At 41.3% G+C, this 24,808-nt stretch overlaps 1 protein-coding gene across 2 annotated transcripts in view; it reads right to left on the bottom strand.

The window, feature by feature from the left end:
- Positions 1-20,805, bottom strand: part of sfxn5a (sideroflexin 5a) — a 30,215-nt gene extending 9,410 nt beyond the window's left edge. The window contains exons 1-10 of one of the 2 annotated variants that reach the window (XM_086159826.1): positions 20,709-20,805; positions 17,822-17,890; positions 15,269-15,346; positions 15,006-15,032; positions 13,821-13,875; positions 12,788-12,813; positions 12,591-12,644; positions 8,774-8,830; positions 8,603-8,668; positions 7,527-7,617 (exon numbers count right to left, since the gene is read on the bottom strand). In XM_086159826.1, coding sequence (XP_086015952.1) covers positions 7,527-7,617; positions 8,603-8,668; positions 8,774-8,830; positions 12,591-12,644; positions 12,788-12,813; positions 13,821-13,875; positions 15,006-15,032; positions 15,269-15,346; positions 17,822-17,890; positions 20,709-20,756 — 571 coding nt within the window. In that variant the 5' untranslated portion in view covers positions 20,757-20,805. The remainder of the gene's footprint in view (positions 1-7,526; positions 7,618-8,602; positions 8,669-8,773; positions 8,831-12,590; positions 12,645-12,787; positions 12,814-13,820; positions 13,876-15,005; positions 15,033-15,268; positions 15,347-17,821; positions 17,891-20,708) is intronic. The other variant, XM_086159834.1, reaches the window with a different exon arrangement.
- Between the last annotated feature and the right edge of the window lie 4,003 nt (positions 20,806-24,808).

Raw genomic sequence — 24,808 nt, 5'->3', positions numbered from 1 at the left:
ATAGAGGGATAAAGTTGATGAGTCATACAATGAAGTTATGGGAAAGAGTAGTGGAAACTAGACTGAGAGCAGAAATCAGCATTTGTGAACAGCAGTATGGCTTCATGCCGAGGAAGAGTACTATAGATGCAGTATTTGCATTGAGAATGCGAATAGAAAAGTACAGAGAGAAACATAAACAAAAAGAAAGGTGTCATCACTATAAAGAACACCACCATTGTGTATGTGTTTGTGTGTGTGTGTGTGTGAGAGAGAGAGAGAGAAGCTAGAGAGAGAAAGAAGAGACAGAAGAAAGAGGGAGATAGAAAAGAAGGAGAGAAAATAGAGGGAGAGAGAAAGAAGAGAGAGAAAAGGGAAAGAAGATAGAGATAGAGAGAAGATAGAGAAATAAAGAAAGAAGACAGAGAGAAGATAGAGAGAAAAGATAGATGGAGGGTGAAAGAGAATATCTATTGAGAGAAGATAGAAAAAGAAAAAAGAGACAGAAGATAGAGAAGATAGAGAAAATGAAAGGAGAGACATAGAAGATAGAAAGAGAGAAGATAGAGAGGCCTAGAAGATAGAGACAGAGAGGATAGACACAAGATAGAGAGAAGGAAAGAAGAAAAAGACAGAAGATAGAGAGAGAGAAGATAAAGAGAAAGAAGAAAGTGACAGAAGATAGAGACATAGAGAAGATAGACAGAAGACAGAGAGAAGGAAAGAAGAAAAAGACAGACGAGAGAGATAGAGAGAGAAGATAGAAATAGAGACAGAAGAGTGACATAGAAGATAGAGAGAGAGAAGATAGAAAGAGAGAAAGAAGAGTTCGACATAGAGGATAGACAGAGAGATGATAGAGACAGAAAAGAGAGACAGAGAGCAAGAAGATAGAGAAAGAAAGAAGACGGAGAGAGAAAGAAAGGAGAGAGAGAAAGAAAGAAGAGGGAGAGAGACAGAAAGAAGAGGGAGAGAGAAAGAAAGAAGAGGGAGAGAGAAAGAAAGAAGAGGGAGAGAGAAAGAAAGAAGAGGGAGAGAGAAAGAAAGAAGAGGGAGAGAGACAGAAAGAAGAGGGAGAGAGAAAGAAAGAAGAGGGAGAGAGAAAGAAAGAAGAGGGAGAGAGAAAGAAAGAAGAGGGAGAGAGAAAGAAAGAAGAGGGAGAGAGACAGAAAGAAGAGGGAGAGAGAAAGAAAGAAGAGGGAGAGAGAAAGAAAGAAGAGGGAGAGAGAAAGAAAGAAGAGGGAGAGAGACAGAAAGAAGAGGGAGAGAGAAAGAAAGAAGAGGGAGAGAGAAAGAAAGAAGAGGGAGAGAGAAAGAAAGAAGAGGGAGAGAGAAAGAAAGAAGAGGGAGAGAGACAGAAAGAAGAGGGAGAGAGAAAGAAAGAAGAGGGAGAGAGACAGAAAGAAGAGGGAGAGAGAAAGAAAGAAGAGGGAGAGAGAGCGGCACATTCAGAGGAGAGGCGGCTGTGATCGGTCAAATGTCAACGCTGTTACACTCTGATTGATTCACGAAAGCCAAAATGAACACAAATGTACATTAATACGGACAAACCTTTCTCTTTGACTCCCCATAATAAGAAAAAATCATTTTAGAGAGTTTAGCGGTGGAGCCGCCAGCTATTTTAATTTAAGACAACAGCATTCAGAGTTATCTTAGTGAAGGGCTGCAGGGCTGGCAGGTCGCTTTGTGAGGGGAATTCAATTGAGTGAGCAAATAGATATTCTTACCTACAAGGGATTGTTTTTCCAGACCAATTAATGCAGGGGAGATAGTGGCTTTTTGGGCCGGGGATGACTAAAATTACGGCAAACTGATCGAATGTCATAAAATCTGCTTAATCCCAAATTACTAAAGGCATCGAGGTAATTATAAAATTTAATCAATTAATGCAAAGCCTGTACAGTGATTAGCTTATGAGGCTGTCATTTGAAATTACTGGAAATAATTACATTTATGCATATTCTAATTGCAATCTTTTAACTCTGGGTACACACATGAAATGCATCTAAGAACTTTTCTTGTAATTACTTCCTAAATATCACAAATAATGACAAATATTCGGGGGGGAAAAATTAATCATCCTTGCAAATACCGGGTGGCACAACTTTGCCTCTGGTTGAAGTCTTTATAATCTAATTGATTGACAGGCCACTGCTTGATTAGGTTATTACAAATAAATATAGCCTTAAGTAAGCAAACAAAATGAAGCAGGTGAAAATTCAAACAGCACTTTGGTTCTGCTCGCTTCAATTAGCTTTTTTAATTACCTCTTATACGGAGTTACCAAAACAACTACAGCAACAACAATGAACAAACAGAAATCAGGTAAATGAGGCCTTGACATAGACGCCACTTTAGGGGTAATTACCCAATTTGTTTGCAGCAGCAGAGTTCTAACGAGCAGCCAATTACCAGGCAAAGGCTGTGCTGTAGAAACTTGTTGATTTAATTAGAAGAACCGCCGGGGTAAGGAAGGGAAGGCAGGAAAACAATTTAATTATGAGCCAGCAGCCCCGGGCCATCCTGGGACAAGGGTCTATACCCCTGGGTGTGACTGTGTTTGCGGTGTAGTGATAGAAAGCCAGCTATGTGGCAACACACGCACGCACACGCACGCGTGCGCGCACACACACACGCGCACACACACACGCACGCACACACACACACACACACACACACACACACACACACACACACACAGCGCTGCAGGGAGGAGATCGGGCTCAGAAAATCTACATTTGGCATTTGCACACACTTTATCACAAACACAGAGACGAGGACATGCTGGATCTGATAATTAGGAACATGTTGTCCGGGAATAATCTGATTTGCATTTTGCATGGTGTGGCACCCTAACATTTAATTTTTACAAGTTGAAAAGAATTCAAATTATATCCTTCTGTCAATGAGGAATTTTTAGGGGCACCTGAATATCGGAATTCCTGTCTGCTCCACGACACCTTTGATCGCTGAAATCCCTTCACTTTTCCCTAAAATCAGTGACATAATTCCTCCAAGACACAGTCAAATTTTACTTCAAAAATAACCACACATCTAAAACCACTGCTACATCTAGAAAAAGTAAATCAAGTACTGTATTAGCAAGTGCGGTATCACTAAAAACCCAAGTGAAAAAGATTCAAATGCAAGAGTTGCTGATTTCCACCTCCTAAATTCTAGTGAGCACCATGTTCTCTGAATGCTATCATTGCCGAGTTCCACAACTGAATCACCCTTTAGGAAATTGAATAAAAAAAATTGCATCTTTATTATTAATCCAGCATAAAACTTGTGCCAAAACCCAACATGCGAATTGAACCTTCAACTCTCAGACTGAATTATTTGAGGCCCGGATGAACGACCGATGATGGACAACCGCCCTTGGTGCCAATAACCTCCAAGGTAGCAAGTGGAAATTTGGCTACCATGGGTCAAAGAAAGAGAGGAGGAAGGCGTGTTCGGAAGCAGAGATTGAGGAGATTCAGCAGGGTTGAAGGCAAGAGTCTGGGACTGAGAGGAGGGACTTTGAGATTTGGGACGATGACAGGAAAAGCTAGAGAGTTGGTTGACATGATGCAGAGAAGGATGGTGGATACACTGTGTGTCCAGGGGTCCGAGGGGAAAGTTAAGCAAGGCTAGAAGCTTAGGAGCAGATTTGAAGTTGTGCCATTATGGTACTGACAGGAAGAGAACTGGAGTAGGAGTTATCTTGAAGGAGGAGTTTGTGAGGAACATCCTAGAGGTGAGAAGACTGTCAGGCAGACTGATGATTCTGAAGCTGGAAAGAAGGTGTGATGCTCAATGTTGTTAGTAGCTATGAACCACAGGTGGGATTTGAGTTAGAGAAGAAGGAAAAATACTGGAGTCAGCTAGATGAAGTGATGCAAAATATCCCCAGAGGTGATGGAGTGGTAATTGGTGCAGCCCTCAATGGACATGTTTGTGCAGGCAATAGAGGGGATGAAGAAGTGATGGGCAGGTTTGGTATCCAGGATAGGAACACGGAGGGACAGATGGTGGTAGACTTTGTGAAAGGATGGAAATGGCTGTAATGAATTATTTTTTTCCCCAGGGGAGGCAGGAACACAAGGTAACTTGTAAGACCGGTGGTGGGAGCAGACAGGTAGACTAAAGCTTGATTGAAACAATGGACAATGTAATCCGAAGGAGATCAGTGAATGCAGAGTGGTGGTAGGTGAGTATGAAGTCAGATAACATAGGATGGGAGTATGCAGGATGAATCTGGTGACAAGAAAGATGGCGAGGCCAAAGACAGCGCAGAGGACAAAGTGGTGGAAGCTGAAAAGGAGGGGTGTTGTATGGTTTTCAGGGAGGAGTTGAAAAAGGCAGATGTCAAAAGTAGATGAGGGGACTTGATGGTGGAATGAGGAAGTACAGGAGTATATACAGAGAAAGGGGTTAGCAAAGTAGAAGTGGGATACTGAGGGGACTGAAGAAAAGAGACAGAAGTAAAGGGAGATGCACTGCAAGGTAAAGGCAGCAAAGGCTGGACAGCAAGGAGGGACAGAATGATTTATACAGGTTAGAAAACAGAAAGATAGAGATGGGAAAGACATGCAGCAGATATGGGTGATTAAGGATAGAGAGGGAAATGTATCGACAGGTGCCAGACAAGTGATGGGAAGATGGAAAGACTACTTTGAAGAGCTTATGAATTTGTAAAATGAAAGGGAGTGAACGGTAGAAGGGATGGCTATTGTGAACCGAGAGCATGTGGCAGAGACTGGTAAAGGTGCAATGAGGGGGGGAAAATAAAGAGGATAAAGAGTGGAAATGCAATTGGTCTAGATTACAATGTTTTGGAGAGGCAGCAGTACAGATTCTGGTTTATTTAACAAGATCTTAGAGAAAAGGAAGCTGCCTGAGGAACAAAGAAGTGTGATGTGCCCATTTTAAAGACTAAGGGGGATGTGCAGAATTGTGGTAAGTAAAGAGGAATTAAGTTGAGGAGCCATCAAATGAAGTTATGGGAAAGAGTAGTGGAAACAAGATTGATGGCAGAAGTCAGCATTTGTGAGCAGCACTATGGCTTCATGACAGAAAGAGTACTACTGATGCAGTATTTGCTTTAAGAATGAGAAGCAGAGAAGGCCAGAGGGAGCCGCATTGTCCCTTGGAAGACCTAGAAAAAGCATGGACTGGGTGCCGAGAGAGGAACTACGGCATCATATGGTGAGCTCCGAAGTGGCAGAGATGTATGGGACTCCATCAGGGATCAGCTCTGAGCCCCTTCCTGTTTGTAGTGATGATGGGCAGGCTGGCCGATGAGGTTAGACAGGAATCTCCATGGACCATGATGTAAGCAGATGACATTGTGATCTGTAGTGAGAGGGAAATAGTTGGAGGAAAATCTAGAGAGGTGGGGGTATGCTCTGGATAGGAGAGGAATGAAGGTTAGCAGCAGCAGAACAGAATACATGTGTGTGAATGAGAAGGACCTGAGTGGAACAGTGAGGTTACATGGAGATTGAGAAGGTGGACGATTTTAAGTACTCAGGGTCAATAGCCCAGAGCAATGGAGACTGTGGAAAAGAGGGGAAGAATTGCGTTTAAGCAGGTTGGAATGGGTGGAGAAAAGTGTCAGGGGTAATATGTGACAAAAGAATTCTTCTTTTTCTTTGGGCTTCAGGGGTTGTCACAGCAAATCAACCTTTACCATATAACCCTATTCTCTGTATCCTCCTCTCTCACATCAACTAACTTCATATCTTCTCTCACTGTGTCCATAAATCTTCTAATATGTGATAAAAGAGTATCAGCCAACATGAAAGGAAAGGTGTACAGGCAGTGGTGGGAACAGTGATGCTGTGTGATTGAGAGACAGTGGCAGTGAAGAGAAGATGGGAAGCAGAGATGAAGGTGTTAGGGTTCTCTTTGGGAGTGATGAGGATGGATAGGATCAGGAATCAGACCAGAGGGGCAGCACATGTTAGATGTTTTAGAGAGATACGGTCAGAGACATGTCAGTGGATGGTTCGGTCATGTACAGAGGAGGGATAGTGAATATATTGGTAGAAGGATTCTAAAAGTTGGAACTGCCAGGCAGCAGGTCCAGAGGAAGACCAAAGACAAAATTTCTGGATGCAGTGAAAGAGACAAGATGTTAGTTGGTGTGAGAGAAGAGGATTCAGAGAATAGAGTTGGATGAAGGAGGTTGATTAGCTGTGGTGACACCTGAAGAGCAAAGCGAAAAGGAAAAGAAGATTATTAATTCAAGTACCGTATTTTCCGCACCATAAGTCGCACCTAAAAGCCTTTAATTTTCTCAAAAACCGTCATTGCGCCTATTTATCCGATGCGCCTTACATATGGATTGATATTGGTTAATTATGGCTACTGTATTCAGGGGGCGTCGCCGAAGTAGCAGCAGTAAAAACGGTAAAGGGGAATTCCAGTCCCACACCACTTGTGTGTGTAGAAAGACCCCAAAATGGCACCTTTCAAGAGACACACTTACAACACAGAGTTCAAACTCAAGGCCATCAGTCACGCAGTAGAACATGGGAATAGAGCAGCAGCGAGAGAAGTCAACATCAATGAATCAATGGTATGGAAGTGGAGGAAGCAACAAGATGACCTGCGCCGAGTAAAGAAGACTACACAGAATTTCCGAGGGTACAAAGCGAAACGGCCACAGTTGGAGGACAAACTCTAACAGTGGGTTGTTGAACAAAGAGCTGCAAGTAGATGTGTCTATACAGTCACTATTTGAATGAAGGCAACAGCGCTAGCAAGCGACATGAACATCAATGAATTTAGAGGCGGTCCTTCTTGGTGCTTTCGTTTTATGAAACGCTTGAAACTGTGACAAAAGGAGTTGGAAAAACATTGTTTTCCAAGAAAGCAGCGCAAATACTGGTAAGAGCCACCGGTACATACGGTACCATATTGTGAATGCAATAACTTGTTTTGGGAGTGAACAGAGTTGTCAGAACATTGGTGTGTACTCTATTAATGAAGTTTGACTGACAGACTTATCTGACTGTTTTGTTGACCTTCTCTTTAGTGCAGCTTCATCTAGTGGATGCATAACGCAACCCCAGCCACTACAGTAGTCTCTACATGCCTTATAATAAGGTGCGCCCTATATATGGGTTAGGGTTAGTGCGGAAATTACGGTAAGTATCTTTGAAATATAGATTACAAAGTATTTATTTTTATATTTTTCCATTAACATGGCGCCTTCTTCATAAAGTGTCAATGGAATTTAGGTCATCGTCGATCAAGTCTCCTGGAAACACCCAACACAAGGACTGAATCAAAAACACCTAAATGACGAAAAAGTCCAGGAAATATCAAATATTTTAACAAGAAATGCAGAACAAGTCAATGTCATGCTATGACTTTTTTTGCCAAAACTACCAGCAGTATCAACACACTTGTAAATCATTAGCTTGACAGCATCTTGTAAATTCAATAACAAGTATATTGACTTATTAACCTTCTAGACCCAGTTTAGACATGCTAATAGCCTCTCAATTTCAGGGTGAATTTCTCTGTATGTTTAGTGTAGGGTTTGAACTCACCCACAGCTGGGAAGGGGATGAACCTCTGTACCAGGAGCCTGCTAGTTGTACTGAAACCACTGGCCTTCTTCACCAATACATTCAGCCCGACCTGATGACACACCAGAGGTTAATGGCACCATTTACCATTAAATGAATATGTGAAATACTCAGAATAACGAAGGTTCCATTCTCTGAGGTGATGTACAGCTGAAGGAGGACTCAAACCTCCAGGGTCAAAAATGGTGTCCGGATGCATAACCAATTAAATCAAACAGCTACATGCTACTTAAGTGGAGTGCACTCAAAGCTTCCTGAAACAACACACAGCAGTGCCCCTCCACCGCCACTGGCTCTCCCCAGCCCGGTGGGGGTTCGCTACCAGAGCGGATCTTTAATTGGAGAGCTGGAGCCCCTTTACTGGCCTGTTGTTCCGCCCTCCAGGCACCCCGCCACTTTTTTCAGAACTTGTTGCCATTGTTGGTCCTGAAGGCAGCTATAGGACGGTGACCAAGCTGGAGCAGTAATTGGCAGAGTTTAAGTTCAGCTATCCACACTTTGGGTATTTGTGTGCTTGAGTGTGTGTGTGTGTGTGTGGGGGGGGGGGGGGGGGGGGGGTTCCTCCCTCACTTTGGAGTCTTTGACAGCAGTAGGGAAAACAGGGTTCCACAGAAAAGTTATTTCACAGGCTTACAGTGAGGTTCTCCACTCTTCTCAAACTCCTGTAATTGTACTACTTGTCTTCTTGTGATCATAAAATCTGATAATGTTCTCATTTTCAATATAAAATATTTAAACTGATATTTTTCAGCCCCATATTTGTCACAAAGCAAAACTTACTACTATAAAAAGGGGCAATTGTTTATCCAAACAACTTCACAATGAACACTATGCTTTCTTAGATCCCCAGAAAAACTTCCACCAAGTGAATTGTGACTGAAGAGTTGTTGAGAAAGGGATACCTTTATTAGAGAGATATAACAGGTAGATCGAGAAGCCACTGCAAAGAATTGACCCACAATCTTAAAAATTTCGGGCCTTATCAGGGTGAGAGAAGACAAAGGCGGCAGCATGGCTTGTGTGTTTTGAGAACTCACAGCAATGGAAACAGCACTGGTCACTGCCCCCACATACCCCTGGATGAATTTGCTGACTGAAGTTGGCTGAAAAGAAAAGGTGAGGGAGATTAATTTTTGACAGGCGCCATTAAATATCTCTGTCTCTTCTCTGTCCTTATGCCAGTCTCCAAGGGCCAGCAGGACAGTTACCTTGGAAGCATTGCGGTTGCAGTAGTTGACACAGGCGTTGTGACTCTGATTCAAACACTGTTGGAGACAGCACTTTGTTAGTAAAGGTGCAGATAGCATGAGACGTTATTTGGTAAAATGTTATGAATACCTTTTAGGTGGTAAAAATATATACAGGACTGTCGCAAAAAATTAGAATGCAATTAAAAGAAACAAAAATTACTTTTTCATGATATTCTAATAAATTTGAGATAGGATTTTGGGGTTTTCTTAAGATGTAAGCCATAATCAGGAATATTAAAATAATAAAAGGATTGCAATATTTCATTTGATTTGAAATTAATCCAGAATGTATGACATTTTTGTTTTTTTAATTGCATTACAGAAGATAAGAGAACTTTATCACAATATTCTAATTTTCTGAGACAATCCTGTATATTTTCACTTCTTATGTAAGTGTGGATATATATATATAGAGAGAGAGAGAGAGAGAGAGAGAGAGAGAGAGAGAGAGAGAGAGAGAGAGAGAGAGAGAGAGAGAGAGAGAGAGAGAGAGAGAGAGAGAGAGAGAGAGAGAGAGAGAGAGAGAGAGAGAGAGAGAGAGAGATGGAGACATTGTCCCAAATGATGGTGTCATCGGTCTTGTGGTAAGTACAGAGGAATGAAGTTGATGAGCCATCAAATGAAGTTATGGGAAAGAGTAGTGGAAACAAGTCACAAAATCAAACATTCGTCATGTTTAATTTTGTGATATGCCATACCACTTTTCATAATTGGATCAAGGTGTTGTTACTATCTCTCAAGGTATTACAAAGGTTCAGGTGGACCTGGATCCCTTGTTTGTTAAAAAAGAAACAGCAATGCCTCAGATGTTTCAGGGATATATGGAAGGTCCATTGCCTTTTGATGGCACGTTCTTTTGAGATTCTCCAGCTCAATTTTTTTGACCACATCCAAATGCTAGTCTTTCAGCCACTTCTGTGAAGATTTTCCAATATTCTCCTTCTCTCTAAATGTCCCCATGATGCCATGTTGACAATTTCAACCTGATGGCATCATATTGGTTATGGTTATGCCCAGTTTGTTGTAAAGGGTAATGTGAATCAGCTGCCAGATATTGCTCTGTACGGGTTTTCTTTTAGAAAATTGTTGTCTTTACAGTTGCCCAAGCTGGGATGGATGAGGGTGTCCAGCATTGTAATCTTCTTGTTTTCTTGACTTTCTACTGTGCACTTGATGGCTGAGTGGATGTTGTTAAAGTGGCTTGTGACTTCTCCAATATGGTCTAATCTCAATTTGTCATCAACATGGTGGCCCCGAAAGGGTGACAGTGTTAGATGTGGGCTGATTCCTCAAAATGCTCCACATAGGCACTGTTTGCAATGGGTGATATAGATAAAACCGTGGCTGCTCCTTCATTCTATTGATGCAGCACCCAATTGTATGTGAAGAGGTTTTCAGACAAAACACTAAATCTGATATATCATGTGATGTTAGGAGAGTTTGGTCTTTGAGAGTACGGTCTTCATTTTTCTCTGTGACTTCTACAACCTCCGTTGCTAGTTTTGATGTGAACAAGGTTGTGACATCAATCCAAGTGTCTGCCTTAGTTCCCTTTAAATTTTTGATATGGAATTCTATGGAATTGTTTGTTTTTTCCTATGATGCCAGCCATCTAGGAGCTCCACTGAACGCCACAGGAGGTCTTTCCTACCTGAGGCTATCAGACCTTTTAATTCCTCTCCCTTCAGCCACAGGGAATCTCAAAGTCTTTGTAATCAAGAAGTTAAGACACTTTATAGCCTGACTTGTTACTTTGACACTTTGTAGTTTTATTTGTATCTTGTTCTCCCCCCTTTTTTATACTGTTTATACAATTTCCTACCATTATTTATTTATTAATTTATTTATTGTTATGTCATTGTTATGTTTTACTTGAAACTCTGGCACAACAATTTCCTTCAGGATAAATAAAGTTGTTCTCATTCTTATCGAGCTACAGTGTAGGTGATAGATCCAATGCTTGATACGAGCTCAAGTGGGGTTCCTTCGTTGTAGATTTTCAGCAGTCCATAAAAAATAATATAATATCAGCTTTGGGGTATAATTCACGATAACATATCTGTTCTGTTTTTTCCTTGTCTTTGATATAAGGCTAATTCTTCTTGAAATTTCCTCGTTGTATCCCTTGTTAATTTAGAATAGGTCTTTTCATTGTTTAACAGGATGATTACTTTGTTATGATAACCATCTATAGTAAGGAGCACAGTGGAGCGGCCTTTGTCAGCAGGTACCAAAATTGATCTGACGTTTTAACAGTCTCTAAGGACATGCTTCTCACCATTAGTTATGTTGGACACTAGTTTTATCTATGTTCTTTATTATTTTGACAGCTTCTGCTCTAACCTAATGGGCTGGAGCTAGATACAGATATCCTTGCACTGATTCTGTGCAAACAATCAGGTCATCAAGTGGTATCTTACCTGGACTCACAGACAAGTTTAATCCTTTTCATAGTACCGAAGTCTGGTCATCTGGCAGTGTTCTGTCTGAGTCACTGATGGCCCACTTGGTGATTGTGTTACCATTTTCTCCTCTGATTTGTGTGTGTGGGTGGGTGCTAGTGGATTACTGTTGTTTTTTTGTTTTCCAAAGGTGCAAACTTCTCTATCTAGCTTTGTTTTGAGCAGTCATGGTCTGACAAGCTGGCCATTGCGACATTCTCCCAAACTCATGAATAGGCCTTGCTGGAGAGCAATCGGATGCAAACAAACATCCAGTTTGTCATTGTGTTCCTGTGCACATCTATATAAATGGGCAAGATTGTAAATGAGTTAGTAATTGAGGTACTCCGTTAGTATATTAGTACATAAATACCTTACTTCGATATTTACAGACTAGAATGCATTCTATTTTATACAGTCTAGTGTATAAATAACTGAAAAAGCCGAGTAAATAAGTCAGAGAAAGTGAAGGACACATGTGAGTTGACGAGGTAAATGAGTGAATGACCAAGAAGTTGAGTATATCAGTGAGCGAATAATTTAAGCAAGTGCATGAGTGAGAAAGTGATTAATGTGAGAAAGCGAGTGTGAAACTAATGAAATTCAAGCAGAGAAAAAACATTCTACAAATAACATCAGTCTCACATTAGCGTTATTATACTAATTAGAACCAACTGATTGTGTATGTGTTAGGTACACCCTAATACATCACCAGAATTAAAGGGAATAAAATATGGCAAAGGAAAGGGGCCAAAGAAAATGGCCCTAAAATGCTGATTTATGGGGATATAGGTCATTCCTATTTAACACTTCAGTGCCGTAATCGTAAAAGCCCCCCCAAAAAATAGATGTCATTACAATTATATAAATATGCATAATATTTAGCGATTTCGTATTGTTTTGCACAGCTGAGAAAATTATCGAATGAATCTGACTAGCACAGAAATTACACAATCTCAGAAATGTAATTGAAAAAAAAAAAACAAAAAAAAAACACCAAATATATTGCTAAAAATCTGAGGGAAATGACCTGAAATGACTTTATTGTTTCCAGAAAAAAAAAAATTGACTGTTTCTGAAAACAGTAAATTTACTGAGCAAATAAACAAACAATGTGCAGACACATTTTTTTTTCTAAGTTATTTAAGTTGCTGCTGCAGGATAACTGACGCTGGCAGCTGCTGCGCAATATTTTTATAAATTCTTTTATATTTCTATGTTGCCTGACTTAATTTAGAGCATCCTGGCAAATGGGTAACTGATGCAAGATCGCATTTGGAAGAAAAAAAAAAGAATCAAGTCACAAGATCCTTGCAAGATGACAAAGTACTTACCTGCCAAAAGATGGTGGATAACAGGGTTTGATTTGGGAGAAGGAGGCCAATTACCTAAACAATGACAGACAATAAAATATTTTAAACAAGACCGTAAACCATGTCTTATGTGTCCAGTAGAGCCTGATTATACAGTATGTAATGTGATAGTAAATCACCAGATGAGTAGTTTAGCATTAATCAAATAGAATTCTTACCACCGGCGTCCCAAAGGGAATAAAACCTGTGAAGAGACAAAATGTTATGACAGGTTCCATCTCATGTTCGCACATTTCTATACATTTATGATAACATAATGTAAGATTTGATAATCCGTATTGAGACATTTTCCAATGAATGACACCATTTTTTCTGCAGCTGATGATTGTCTAAAAGGGACAGTCAGCTATTTGTGGACAATACAGACCTCACTCCTTTCTGTGCACATAACAGAATTAGGCACATTACTCCTGCTAATTAGCTTGGTACAAGTTTGTCAGAGGTCAGACTGTGTCAAAAGTCAAACAAATATTCTAAGGCTGATACAGATGGACTCCAATCTAAAAAAAATATCCATGTCAAATTTTGTTTGCTTGTCACCTTCAGTTGACATTGCAACGGATGGTTTTGTGTTTTCTAAGATTCAGCACCCTAATATTGTATCTCAGATGAAAGAAGGGCTGCATCCAATGACTCTACTTAGCTAGTCACAGAGCATTTCAGGTTTGCTTGCAATGCAACAATACATGGAAAATGCCTTTGACGACTTTGGACAGAAGTCAGCAGCCATTTACGGTGCTACGTTAGTGAAAGCCGTGCATCTGCTGTCTCATCTAGTGTAATTGTAGGAGTCAAGGTAGACAGGAGAAACTTTCCAAAAAGTTGTTGACCAGTCATCTTAATGTTGGTGGTTTAAATGGTCCAGAAATAGCAGCAGGGTTCCACGGCTCTTCTCTGATTGGACATAATCTGAATATTGTTCCTAACATCCTTCTCACCGTGGTCCTTCCTTATCACTTATTCTCTCGGACCCATCAAACCCGATAAAGGTGCTTTGAGACTGGCCTCGAGACCTGGCGTCACTGTGGGAGTGAGGCATTAATCAGCACCCAGCAAAGCGTGACCTTTTCCAGGCCTTTGACAACCTGAGGTGCCCCATTGAGCCGTGACAGTTCCCAGCGAGAAAAGACGCCTCCATGTTGGACCACCTAACAAGGACCTGAGTCCCACTTCCACGAGGAGATGTGCAACCTGACATCCGAAAGGGCATGAAGATCTTCTCCCCTGTATCCGGGTGGATGACGGCCTGTAGGAACAGGAAATGGATTATTTACAGCGGAAGACCTTCAACTCAACACCAAACTTAATTTCTTGTATCACAGTTGTGGGGTAACAAAGTACAAATACACTCTAAATTTACTGAAGCAGTATTTTCAGGTCTGTCCATTTTAGGTTTTCAAACCATTATCTATACTCTTTAAACTAAACAGAGTTTAGGATATGTGAGTTAGTTTGTTTCAAACTAATTGTTTTGCATCACTGCTGGCGTTACAGAAGCGCATTTGAGAACGTATGCCTTTCTACAGCAGTAAAAATGCTGAATCAGTTCTTTGACCAGTCTTTATTTCAATACTTAGTTTGTTTGGTCAAACAAAGAGGGACAAAACAAAGGTTCAAAATGTTCTGACCATACCATGACTTTTTTTGGCTGTCAGCGTAAATACCAAAATTGTAAACATGTTATTCCCCAGAATATTTGAGAAGGCCACAATAATTTGAAAGATGTTAGCGGTCTTCATTAAAATGTTCAGTGTTGATGCTACAATGTCAAAACACCAGAGGTAGCAGTAAAATGAGACAAACCTTTTGAATTCATATCTATATTTCAATTTATACATAAATGTACATGAACACTTGCTCATGTTTAAGTTTGCATCAAATTTCATTAAGTGGCCAAAGACACTTAATAATCCTAAATCTTTCAGCTGTGATTTGAGAGCTTTTTAATGTGATGACAGATCGTAAACAGGTGATGGCAGGTGCGTTTTAGTGCTGTGTGGAGTCACAACACAACAGATTGTACACCTCCCTCTCCCCCCCAAAAACACCTACACGACTCATCTCTCCGGAGAAGTCTCTCACACATGCAGAAACACACCGCTGCTCCATTGAGATCAGTAGTCAACATTAATGGTCTTTTTCTAAACTGTTGCATTTCTATTCTTTTGTCCCTGCAGCTGTATTTGTCGTATAAACAGGTAAATGTTGAGCTAACGTGCAATGAATGGTGTCAGGTTTGTTTGCCCATTCACTCACACCATGGTGCAGCTACCTGAGATTTGTGTGTGTGTGTGTGTGTGTGTGTGCGCGCGCGCGCTCAGGCATGCACGTGTTCAGTTTGTCAAATGATATGAATGAAAAAACAAAAGATCTCACCTGCTTTATTTTCTGAGCTTTCCAAAACTGTGGAGATAAAATGTTTAGCTTGGACTGTTTGTTTGTTTGTTTTACAGAAACAATGCATTTGAATAAGTAAAATAACAACACAAGTATAATTTTTTGACTTCCTAAAAGATTCATGCAATACTTTCAATCCAGCAAAGGGGGAAAGAAAATGTTGAACCATTGACTTTGCTCATCATAGGAACCTTTTTTCTTAAACTGCCTCCTTTTAAAGAGTCAAGTCTGCGAGTCTTTACCTGAGCATCTGTCGCTCCCGGAGGCAGAGTTCCTTTTTTGTAATGGTTGAGCAACTCCACGCTGTCTTGGAGCTGTCGCTGATGGGAAACAAAGAAGGGGTTTGGAGTGGGGTGGGGGTTAAAGAGGGAGGGAAATTAGAGACTGGTTATCATGACATCATAGCTTTGACTCATTGTACCACTTCTTCAGACTTTCCTTTACCACGATGCTCGGTAAGGACCTGGAGAGATTAAAAAAGAGGAAACATACTCTAAAACAATAGACACACACACGCACACACACAGACATGAGATGAATTAAAAAAATACATAATTTGTGTTTGTATTCTAATGCAATATACATCAACCCATATATTACCAACCCCTGACCAAAGAAAGGTGGTCTTGTGGCAGAAGATTAAAAAAGAGGAAACATACTCTAAAACAATAGACACACACACGCACACATACACACACAGACACACACACACACCAGTACTAGTGTACTAGTGCACAACTAGTTCAGTGCTTGTTGACTGTTATACAACTTCACGTCAATCTGATCAATTGAGTTGCTGTTCAGAAATTAGATGAATTAAAAAAACACATAATTTGTGTTTGTATTCTAATGCAATATACATCAACCCATATATTACCCAGCCCTGATCAAAGAAAGGTGGTCTTGTGGCAGAAAGTGAGAAATATAGAAAAATACCTTTGAATTAAAAAGAGAGGCTTCATAAGCCTTGATTTACACAACTCTGACAGGTCAACTTCCCTGGTATAGAAGTAAAGACTCCGAGCTTTGGGGGCTGTGTCAGGCAAAAGCTGATGGTTGGTTCCCTCTTTTATGGTCAGTCAAATGTGACCTGGCTCAGATAATTTCTCTGCTCTCCATGTGATCTAATAATTTTATTTCAACAAAAACTTACATGCTGTTTTCTGGCTGACAAATGACTTTCCTAAAAGGTAATGAGCGGCGTTCTGTGGTGTAATCATAGTCTAATCCTCGGAAATATACACCATCACATGGCACATTTTGCCTTTAATTAGCTTGACATCTTGTGTGTGTGCGCGTGTGTGTGTGTTTGTCTGATCCTGTGCAAAACCCCAACCTTCCGAGCACCACTCGTCATTAAGGGGGGCAAGTCGAGGCTGTGCCCGGCCCAGCGGGGTGCGATGAGTGAGTGCCTGTGTGTGTGTGTGTGTGTGTGTGTGTGTGTGTGTGTGTGTGTGCGCATGCATGCATTCGTGATCGTGTGTGCGTGCTTGCACACGCAAGCAACATCTCCACCCTTCCCATCTGCCCCACATGTCCACACCTCGTCACATCCCAGGAGCCACTGCTGCTATTACGGTCACCAAAGAGCCCGTTAACAGCTTCATTACCCAGAGCACCAAAGCACTGATGACTCCAGGAATAAAAATTACTACAACGCACCCCCAACCTGGGGAAATGTTCCCTGGAGCCGAGAAGTATCACAGATAATAACAAATGTTTATGAAGTCATGGAAAACACCCCAAAAAGAAAAGAAAATACTATGAAGCTTTGGGAAATGAACTTTTTGGCAGTTCCTTAACTCCTTTATCATAATTTTAACTAATTTTCCCTTTTCATACACAAAACAATGTCCTAAATTGACTGCACCACAAACATTTTTGAGGCAGCAATACAAATATTCATGTCAGCTCCGGATGTCTGGAGCCAAAAGGCTACAGTGTGATTGATACCCTGCGACTGGAGTGGATAATGCAGATATTAGGAATCATAAAAATGTGGAAACCAATACATCAGCCATAGGTCAGGCTATAAATGTTGTCATGCAAGCAAATTTCAAACATGATACTTTTAAATGGACTCCAAAAGTGGACATCCATCGTCCGCCTCTTAATAATCATTTATTAATCCCCATGGGGAAATTGGTTCTCTGCAATGAAGCCATTGTGGATGCACCATGAGCAGCAGGCTGCCAGGGGGAGCAGCGAGGGCTGCAGTGTCTTGCTCAACAACACTCGGACACACTAGGAGGAGCCGGGAATCCAACCAGGAACGTTCGCTTCCAAAGTTTGACAGACTTATCTGACTATTTTGATGACATTCCCTTTAGCGCAGCTCCGTTTTAGTGGATGCATAATGCAACCCCAGCCACTACTGTAGCTTCTATTATATGCGCCTTATATATGAACATGAATAAATAGGCCATTCATTGAAGGTGCACCTTATAACCCTGTACGCCTTATAGTGCAGAATATATGGTAATTGTGATAACGAATTAAAGTGGAAATAAAATTGTTTCCATGGTGACAAAAAAAATCCTAATTTTCCATGAATAACATGGTTTTGAGATGGCTACTTGGTTTTGAGATGGCTATTTGGTGGAGTGGTGACCTCTGAATAACGACTTCGGGTACTTTGGATCTTCGGTTATTGAATTGCAATTTTTGTAAGTCGCTTTGGATAAAAGTGTCTGCTAAATGACTGTAATGTAATGTAATGTAACATATCATATTGACACAAACATCCCCATCAGGTCACCCATTCAATTGGCTCTGTGTTGCAATAACTTCCATACCTCTGTCACCAAGAGGGTCCTGGGGTCAATCACATCCAAGGTGTGCCTGAACCGTCCAAAGAAGGTGCTCTGAGAGAGCAAACACATAAACATTACAGCATCATTTGAATTAAAGTCATGAAAAACATTACTTTTGAATGATAATTCTTCCATATTAACTTATTAGGAAAGTACACCATATGATACTCAGTGCATTTATGGTCTTAGACTTGAAAGAAATCTACTTTCAGAGTTCCAAACAATTTCAGATTTCAAAAAAGGAAGCAGCTGTCAGCCTGGAAACAGATGCTGCAAGACACCAGGTGTAGGCTCATTAATATTGCCAATAAACGGTTTCCTTTATGCCTATCTTGAGGGAATGAATCAGCTGACACGTCCACAATTATTTCCAATAATGAGTGTGCCAAAAATACATTCATTCATAGGCAGCATAAGAGAGGATTTTGGAAAAGCAGCCGTCGCTCCCCACCAATATGAGTTTAATTACAGCAATAGCTAATTGGATGAGAATCTGGTATCCGACTTGCTCCTGCAGCGGGTGACATTCTGAGCATATGGATGGTTAACTAAAATGACAGATTTAAAAAAAATGAATTAATAATAATAATAATAATAATAATATATATGTATATATATACATATATATGTATTATTTGAATTTTTGAATATGATTTTACACTACAGCGTTAAAGAGCAGTTTTACACTACAAAGTGCAATCAGACCAATGCCGGCTTGTTCTGAGCTGTTAAACATCTTAACAAGAGCTAAAGAACAACTTTATTTTCTTTCGACTGCTCCGTTCAGGGCTTACACATCATCTTCCTCCATCTCATCCTATGTTCTCAGTCTTCTTCTGTCACACCAACTATCATCATTGCATTGCACTACATCAATAAATCTTCCCATGGCTGACACTATCAAACATTTATCAAACATTTCCTCTGACTCTTTTTTTAAGTGGTCCAACACACTTGAATGTGTTTGGTCAACTCTTTTCCACACCCTCCATTGCTCTAGACTGCTGGCCTGAAGGAAGCTGCTCAGTATCATGGACAACACCGCTCACCCCTTGCCCGCCTTGCTGTAGTTGTACTTGAGCATTTTCAGCCGTAGAATGAGAACAACGAGGAGCTCCAAGGAATGCCGCAGGTCTTTCGTACCTGTCGCCATCAAACTATCTAGCTCCTCACCGTTCTGTAGGTAGGACACCTGAGACAACAATATCATCAATATCATGTTCAGTTGATGACTGTACGGATAATTTGGAGCCTTCTGGCAAAACAGTTTCCTACGTGATTAATAAAGTTTTATTCTATTCTAAGCACTTAAAATACTCTCCCTTCTTTATCTCCACTCCTTGTACCCTCATATTTCTTTTCCTCGAGCTGCTCCCTGCTCTCACTACAGATCCCAATGCCATTTGCAGACATCATTGTCCATGGAGATTCCTGTCTAACCTCATCTGTCAGCCTGTCCATCACCACTGCAAACAGGAAGGGGCTCAGAGCTGATCCCCCATGAAATCCCACCTCTACCTTGCACTCCTCTGTCTCACCTACACCACAACTCATTACTATCTTGCAGCTCGCATACATGTCCTGCACCGCTCTGACATACTTCTCTGCCACTCCAGACTTCATCATGCAGCACCACAGTTTCTGTCTCGACATCCCCGTATGCTTTTCCTTGACCTCCATAGGTACAGTGCAGCTCCCTCTGACCTACACTGTTCTTCTCTATCGAAATGCTGCCTCGGTAGTAACTCTCCAAGCACGAAACCATACGACTGCTCACACATGCTCATCTCTGCTTTCAGTCTAGTTTCCACTACTCTTTCCAATTACTTCAGTGGCTATAGTTACCACACTTCTGCAAAGCTCCCTTGTAAACACACACTTCTCCTTCATTCCTCTAAAAGGCTCTGTTGAATGGTCTCATCAAAAACTGTACTGCCACCTCGGAGAAACTTCTACACTTCCAACATCAGACAGATGAGACTGACCGAATCTTTAGCTCATGTTAACTTTGCAGTGGAGGGTGTTTTTATTACAACAACGGAAAAGTGATTCAGCATCATCTGTCAACGCGATGTAAATCAAACGGTTGGCAGAAGATGCCCCAACAACACCGCTGTCCAACTGGGACAATAGGTACAACAAACAAAAATTCATTTTTAGGACACATATATTGACCGGCAAACATTTCATGAACAAATCCTTCTGTACGGAAGAGACTAATATTGGCTGCCTGAAAGATCAGTCAGGTTCTAAATGTATTTAGAATTTAAGAAGTGTGATTTCTTCTTACATCTAAGGACCAGTACAATGTGGAAATCATTGATTCCATTCAACCTAGTAAGGAAGGAATAAGACAGAAGTTAGGGTTAAACTTTGTCGATGAGGCTACATTTAGTTATGATGATCTGGGGAAAAAAAGGGAACCTGGCATCAGGCTGTTATTTAATTTTAAATACATGATAATACTTTATTGACCCCCATCAGGGAAATATTGGCTTTTATTAGGTTCTTTTTGTTTTAACTCAAGTCAAATTCAGACCTAAAAGTAGCTGCGGGTAAACTTCATTTTATTCCCGACTCATAATGTAATTCCTATCTTTTCTCTTCTGCGGTTGAAAACCACAAACGACACTTGTACTAATATTTATACTAACTATCGAAATGATCACTTTTTCCCCAAAAATATTTCCAAGTACGGAATCATTTTATTTGTTTGTTTTATCATTTTTATTGACGTTAGCGTTAGTTACTTGGCTTAAGTTTTGTGCAGCTCGTTTCAACCGGTTTCTTAAATAGTTGAAAAGTAACACATACGTCAACACAAGAGGTCAGACTCGGTGCTTGAGCTACACGAGTCGTTCCAGTTTACCTGGTCGAAACGGGACGCCCCGTACTTGAACGGCGGGCATTTGGACATTTTGAAGCGAAACCGAACCAAGACGCAGAAACGGGCGGTTTCCTGAGCAGCCAGGCGTGCAGACAGGCGGCGCGGTGCTTCGTGGGTAATAGAGTTAATCACGGTCCTCTGACGGGAACACCACCTCTTTAGGCTTTGGCAAAAGGACTACATATCCCGTAAAACTTGTGCGCCGTATACGGACGCCAGGAGGCGCTTATGAGTTGATGGTAATTAAGAAAAGAGATCTTTGGAGGGTCGCGCTGCTGGAACGCAGGAAGCGTTCGACCTTGTAGAGGAGGAAACAGCGCCCTCTAGTGGCGCTCATAATCAGCCGGGAGACAACGAACCGCTTCCTCAAACGATCCCTGCGGATCATTAAATATCGGAAATGTTCATCATCCACCGCAAAGCACTTGAATCCTAAGTTTATCGACCATGCACATGGCTGCTGTGTCAGTTGTGGATATATTGATTTGGTCTGTGTCTGCACCTGAACAATGACAAATTAGGCAACGGCATCTTGGCAAGGGGTGACGATGAGATGTACTTTATTGATCCCAGGATTGGATAATTATTTAGCAGCAGCAGCATAATATACAAAGAACAGACAATGACACGCTATAGCTGCCCTAAAGCTATAGGACACAATGAAAGAAAGTTATGTAGAAAGTTGTGTAGAAATGTGAGTTTTTTCAGCCTTTTCTAGATAGACTGCAGTTCAAAGTGCTCCCTCCAGGAGAATATACAATATATATGATTTAAAACCTAGGTGAATACAATCATTGCAACCCCAGATATAAGGGATCCATTCCAAATGTCTTTTTTTCATTTTCATCACAGTCTCTGAAGCTTTTCAAAACCCAGTTCAAGAAATGAACCTCCCAGAGACTTGACTCCCACTTCCCCTAAAAGTGCTTTTGAAGATATGCAAGCACATGCACATAACCGCATAGGTGTTTTGTTGTAACAATAATACATTTTATTTAAGGTGCCTTACACTCAAGGACGCCACGCAGACATATTCACAGTCACAAACTACAGATTTAAAAGAAACAAAAAATAAATAAAAACAATAAAAGTGCCAATGTATACAATGTAACGAGTCACGAATGTTGGGATTTATGTTGATGCTTGTCTTCTGTGTGATTTTGGGGGTTGTTGGGAATTTTGTGGGTTTGGTTTAGGTCGCAAGGAATTCTGTTTTCTTTTTACCTGGAATTGAGCAGGAACTGTGAGTTGTAGTGCAGGCTTGTGTGACGTGGCTGTGGCCAACAACACCGTCAACCGGGTGTTTTTCTGGACTAAATCGCTGCAATAACTTATCGGGGGTGACATTGTGGACAGCCTTGAATGTGAGCAGGAGGACTTTTAATTGAGTCGGGAACTGGACCGGGAGCAAGTGGAGCTGTTGGAGGACAGGAGCATTGTGGTGGAGGAGGTTGGCAGTCAGCTGAATTCTGGACCAGTTTGTTAAAACCCCTTTTATTTTATCCTATATTTTATTTTACAAATGCCCTGTTGTTGTTTGGTTAACAGATTTTCCTTTTTTACTAATGCATTCTTTTTAATTCCCTTGTAATTTGCTGCTATGCCAATGTGTCAGTCTATAAATAGCCCTTTTCTAAAAATGATTTATGTCTAACCGTTGACAGATAGTGTTTTTTTGGTTTATCCCCTTGTTGCTGTCAAGGTATTTCTTGTTACTATATGCAATCTTAATGTTATGACTTATTTATTGAAATAATTATGACTGTGGTTAACCTGCATTGACAATGTTTTTTGCCAGAATCTTTTTCAGCGTCCTGCTCATTTTTTTCTGAAGCACTATTAAAATCAAAAAGTGAATTTTAGAGCATCAAGACATCCAAAGGAAAAAGACAAAACAAAACACTTTTTGTTTATGCACTATATGTCTCCATTTGCAAGAGGTGTGTGTTGTGAGGAAAACAGTGAAGATTTGAGAGGAGAAAAACTTGTTGGAACTAAAATATCAATTTAAAACATGCTTTGGATGATATTAGTGTTTGCAGTTGATTGTTCCTGTTACAGAATATAGATACACTATATGGCCAAAAGTATTGGCTCACCTGCCTTGACTGGCATATGCACTTAGGTGACATCCCATTCCTAATCCATAGGGTTGAATATGGCGTGAGTCCACCCTTTGCAAGGCTCTGCAGTGTGTTTGTGGTATTTTCTGACCATTCTTCCAGGAGCGCATCTAATGCAGCCTCAGGGCGGCACTGGCCGGTGTCTCCTCGAGCCGATCCCAAGCACGGGTAAATGGAAAGGGTTGTGTCAGGAAGGGCATCCGGCGTGAAACTTTTTTTGCCAAAACCAAACGTGCGAATCAACTTTAATAACCAGATCATAGCGGATCGGTAGAGGGTTAACAACGACTGCCATTGGTGCCGATGACTTACAGGGAACCAATGGAAACTGGGCTACTGTAGGTCAAAGACGGAGAGGAGGAAGGCATGTTCAGAAGCAGAGAGAGGAGGAGAGGCAAGAGTCTGGGACTGAGAGGAGGGACTTTGAATACCGGGACTATGACAGGTAAAGATGGAAAGTTGGTCGACATGATTCAGAGAAGGAAGGGGGATATACTCTGTGTCCAGGAGACCAGGTGGCAAGGTAGTAAGGCTAGAAGCTTAGGAGAAGCTTTAAGTTGTACTATCATGGTACTGACAAGAAGAGAAATGGAGTAGGAGTTATCTTGAATGCAGGAGTTTGTTAGGAACATTCTGGAGGTGAAAAGAATGTCAGATAGACTTATGAGTCTGAAACTGGATATTGAAGATGTGATGCTCAATGTTGTTTGTGGCTATGAACCACAGGTGGGATGTGAGTCTTAGGAGAGGAAGAAGTTGTGGAATGAGTTAGATGAAGTGATGCAGAATATCCCCAGAGATGAGAGAGTGGTCATTGGTGCAGACTTCAATGGACATGTTGGTGAAGGCAATAGAGGGGATGAAGAAGTGATGGGTAGATTTGGTATCCAGGATAGGAATGCAGAGGGACAGATGGTGAAAGGTAAAGATAGAGGTAGCAAAGGCAAAACAAAGGGCCGACGATGACTTGTGTGCTCGGTTGGACAGTAAGGAGGGACAAAATGATCCATACAGGAGATCAAGAAGCTGGGGGATTTCAGGTACTTAGGGTCAACAGTCCAGAGCAACGGAGAGTGTGGAAAAGATGTGAAGAGATGGATCCAAGCAGGTTGGAATGGATGGAGAAAAGTGTCAGGGGTTCAATGCAATAGAAGACCATCAGTAAGAATGAATGGTGTGCAAGAAAGTGGTGAGACCAGCTATGCTGTATGGCCTAGAAACAGTCACTATGACCAAGACAGGAGGCAGAGCTAGAGGTCCCAGAGATGAAGATGTTGAGGTTCTCTTTGGGAGTCACCAGGATGGATAGGATCAGGAATGAGTCTATCAGAGGAGAGAAAGTCAGAGAAGACAGACTGAGATGGTTCGATCATGTACAGAGGAGGGATAGAGAATATATTGGGAGACGGATGCTGGAATTGGAGCTGCCAGGCAGGAGGTCTTCAGGAAGACCAAGGAGAAGATTTGTGAACGTATTGAGAGAAGATATGAGGGTAGTTGGTGTGAGAGACGATACAGAGAATAGGGTTAGATGTAGAAGTAGATTCGCTGTGGCGACCCCTGGCGGGAAAAGCCGAAAGGAGGAGAAAAAGAAGAAGACTTCCAGAAGCATATTTGTGAGGTAACACCCCCACGTTGGACAAAAAGGTCTGGCTCGCAGTCTCCGCTCAAATTATCCCAAAGGTGTTCTCTGGGGTTGAGGTCAGGCCACCCAATGTCATCGACAGCAGACTCTGTCCCCCATGTCTTTCTGGACCTTGCTTTGTGCACTTGCACACAGTCATCTTGGATCAGGAAGGCATGTGTCTGTGGAGGTTCTCAGTCATCCAGGTCATGGCGAATTCTTGAATTCTTGTCAAAATTTCTTTCCCTGGAACGAAAGGGCCCAAAACAAGGCCATACCATAATCCCCCCTCCACCAAACTTCAAGCTTGGCACAATGCAGTCAGACAAGTAGCG

This window comes from Fistularia commersonii, chromosome 1 (assembly GCF_037954325.1).
Source record: "Fistularia commersonii isolate RoL2024-O1a breed Wild chromosome 1, RoL_Fcom_v1.0, whole genome shotgun sequence".
Taxonomy (NCBI): Eukaryota; Metazoa; Chordata; class Actinopteri; order Syngnathiformes; family Fistulariidae; genus Fistularia; species Fistularia commersonii.
This window is presented reverse-complemented; position numbering and strand designations above follow the sequence as displayed.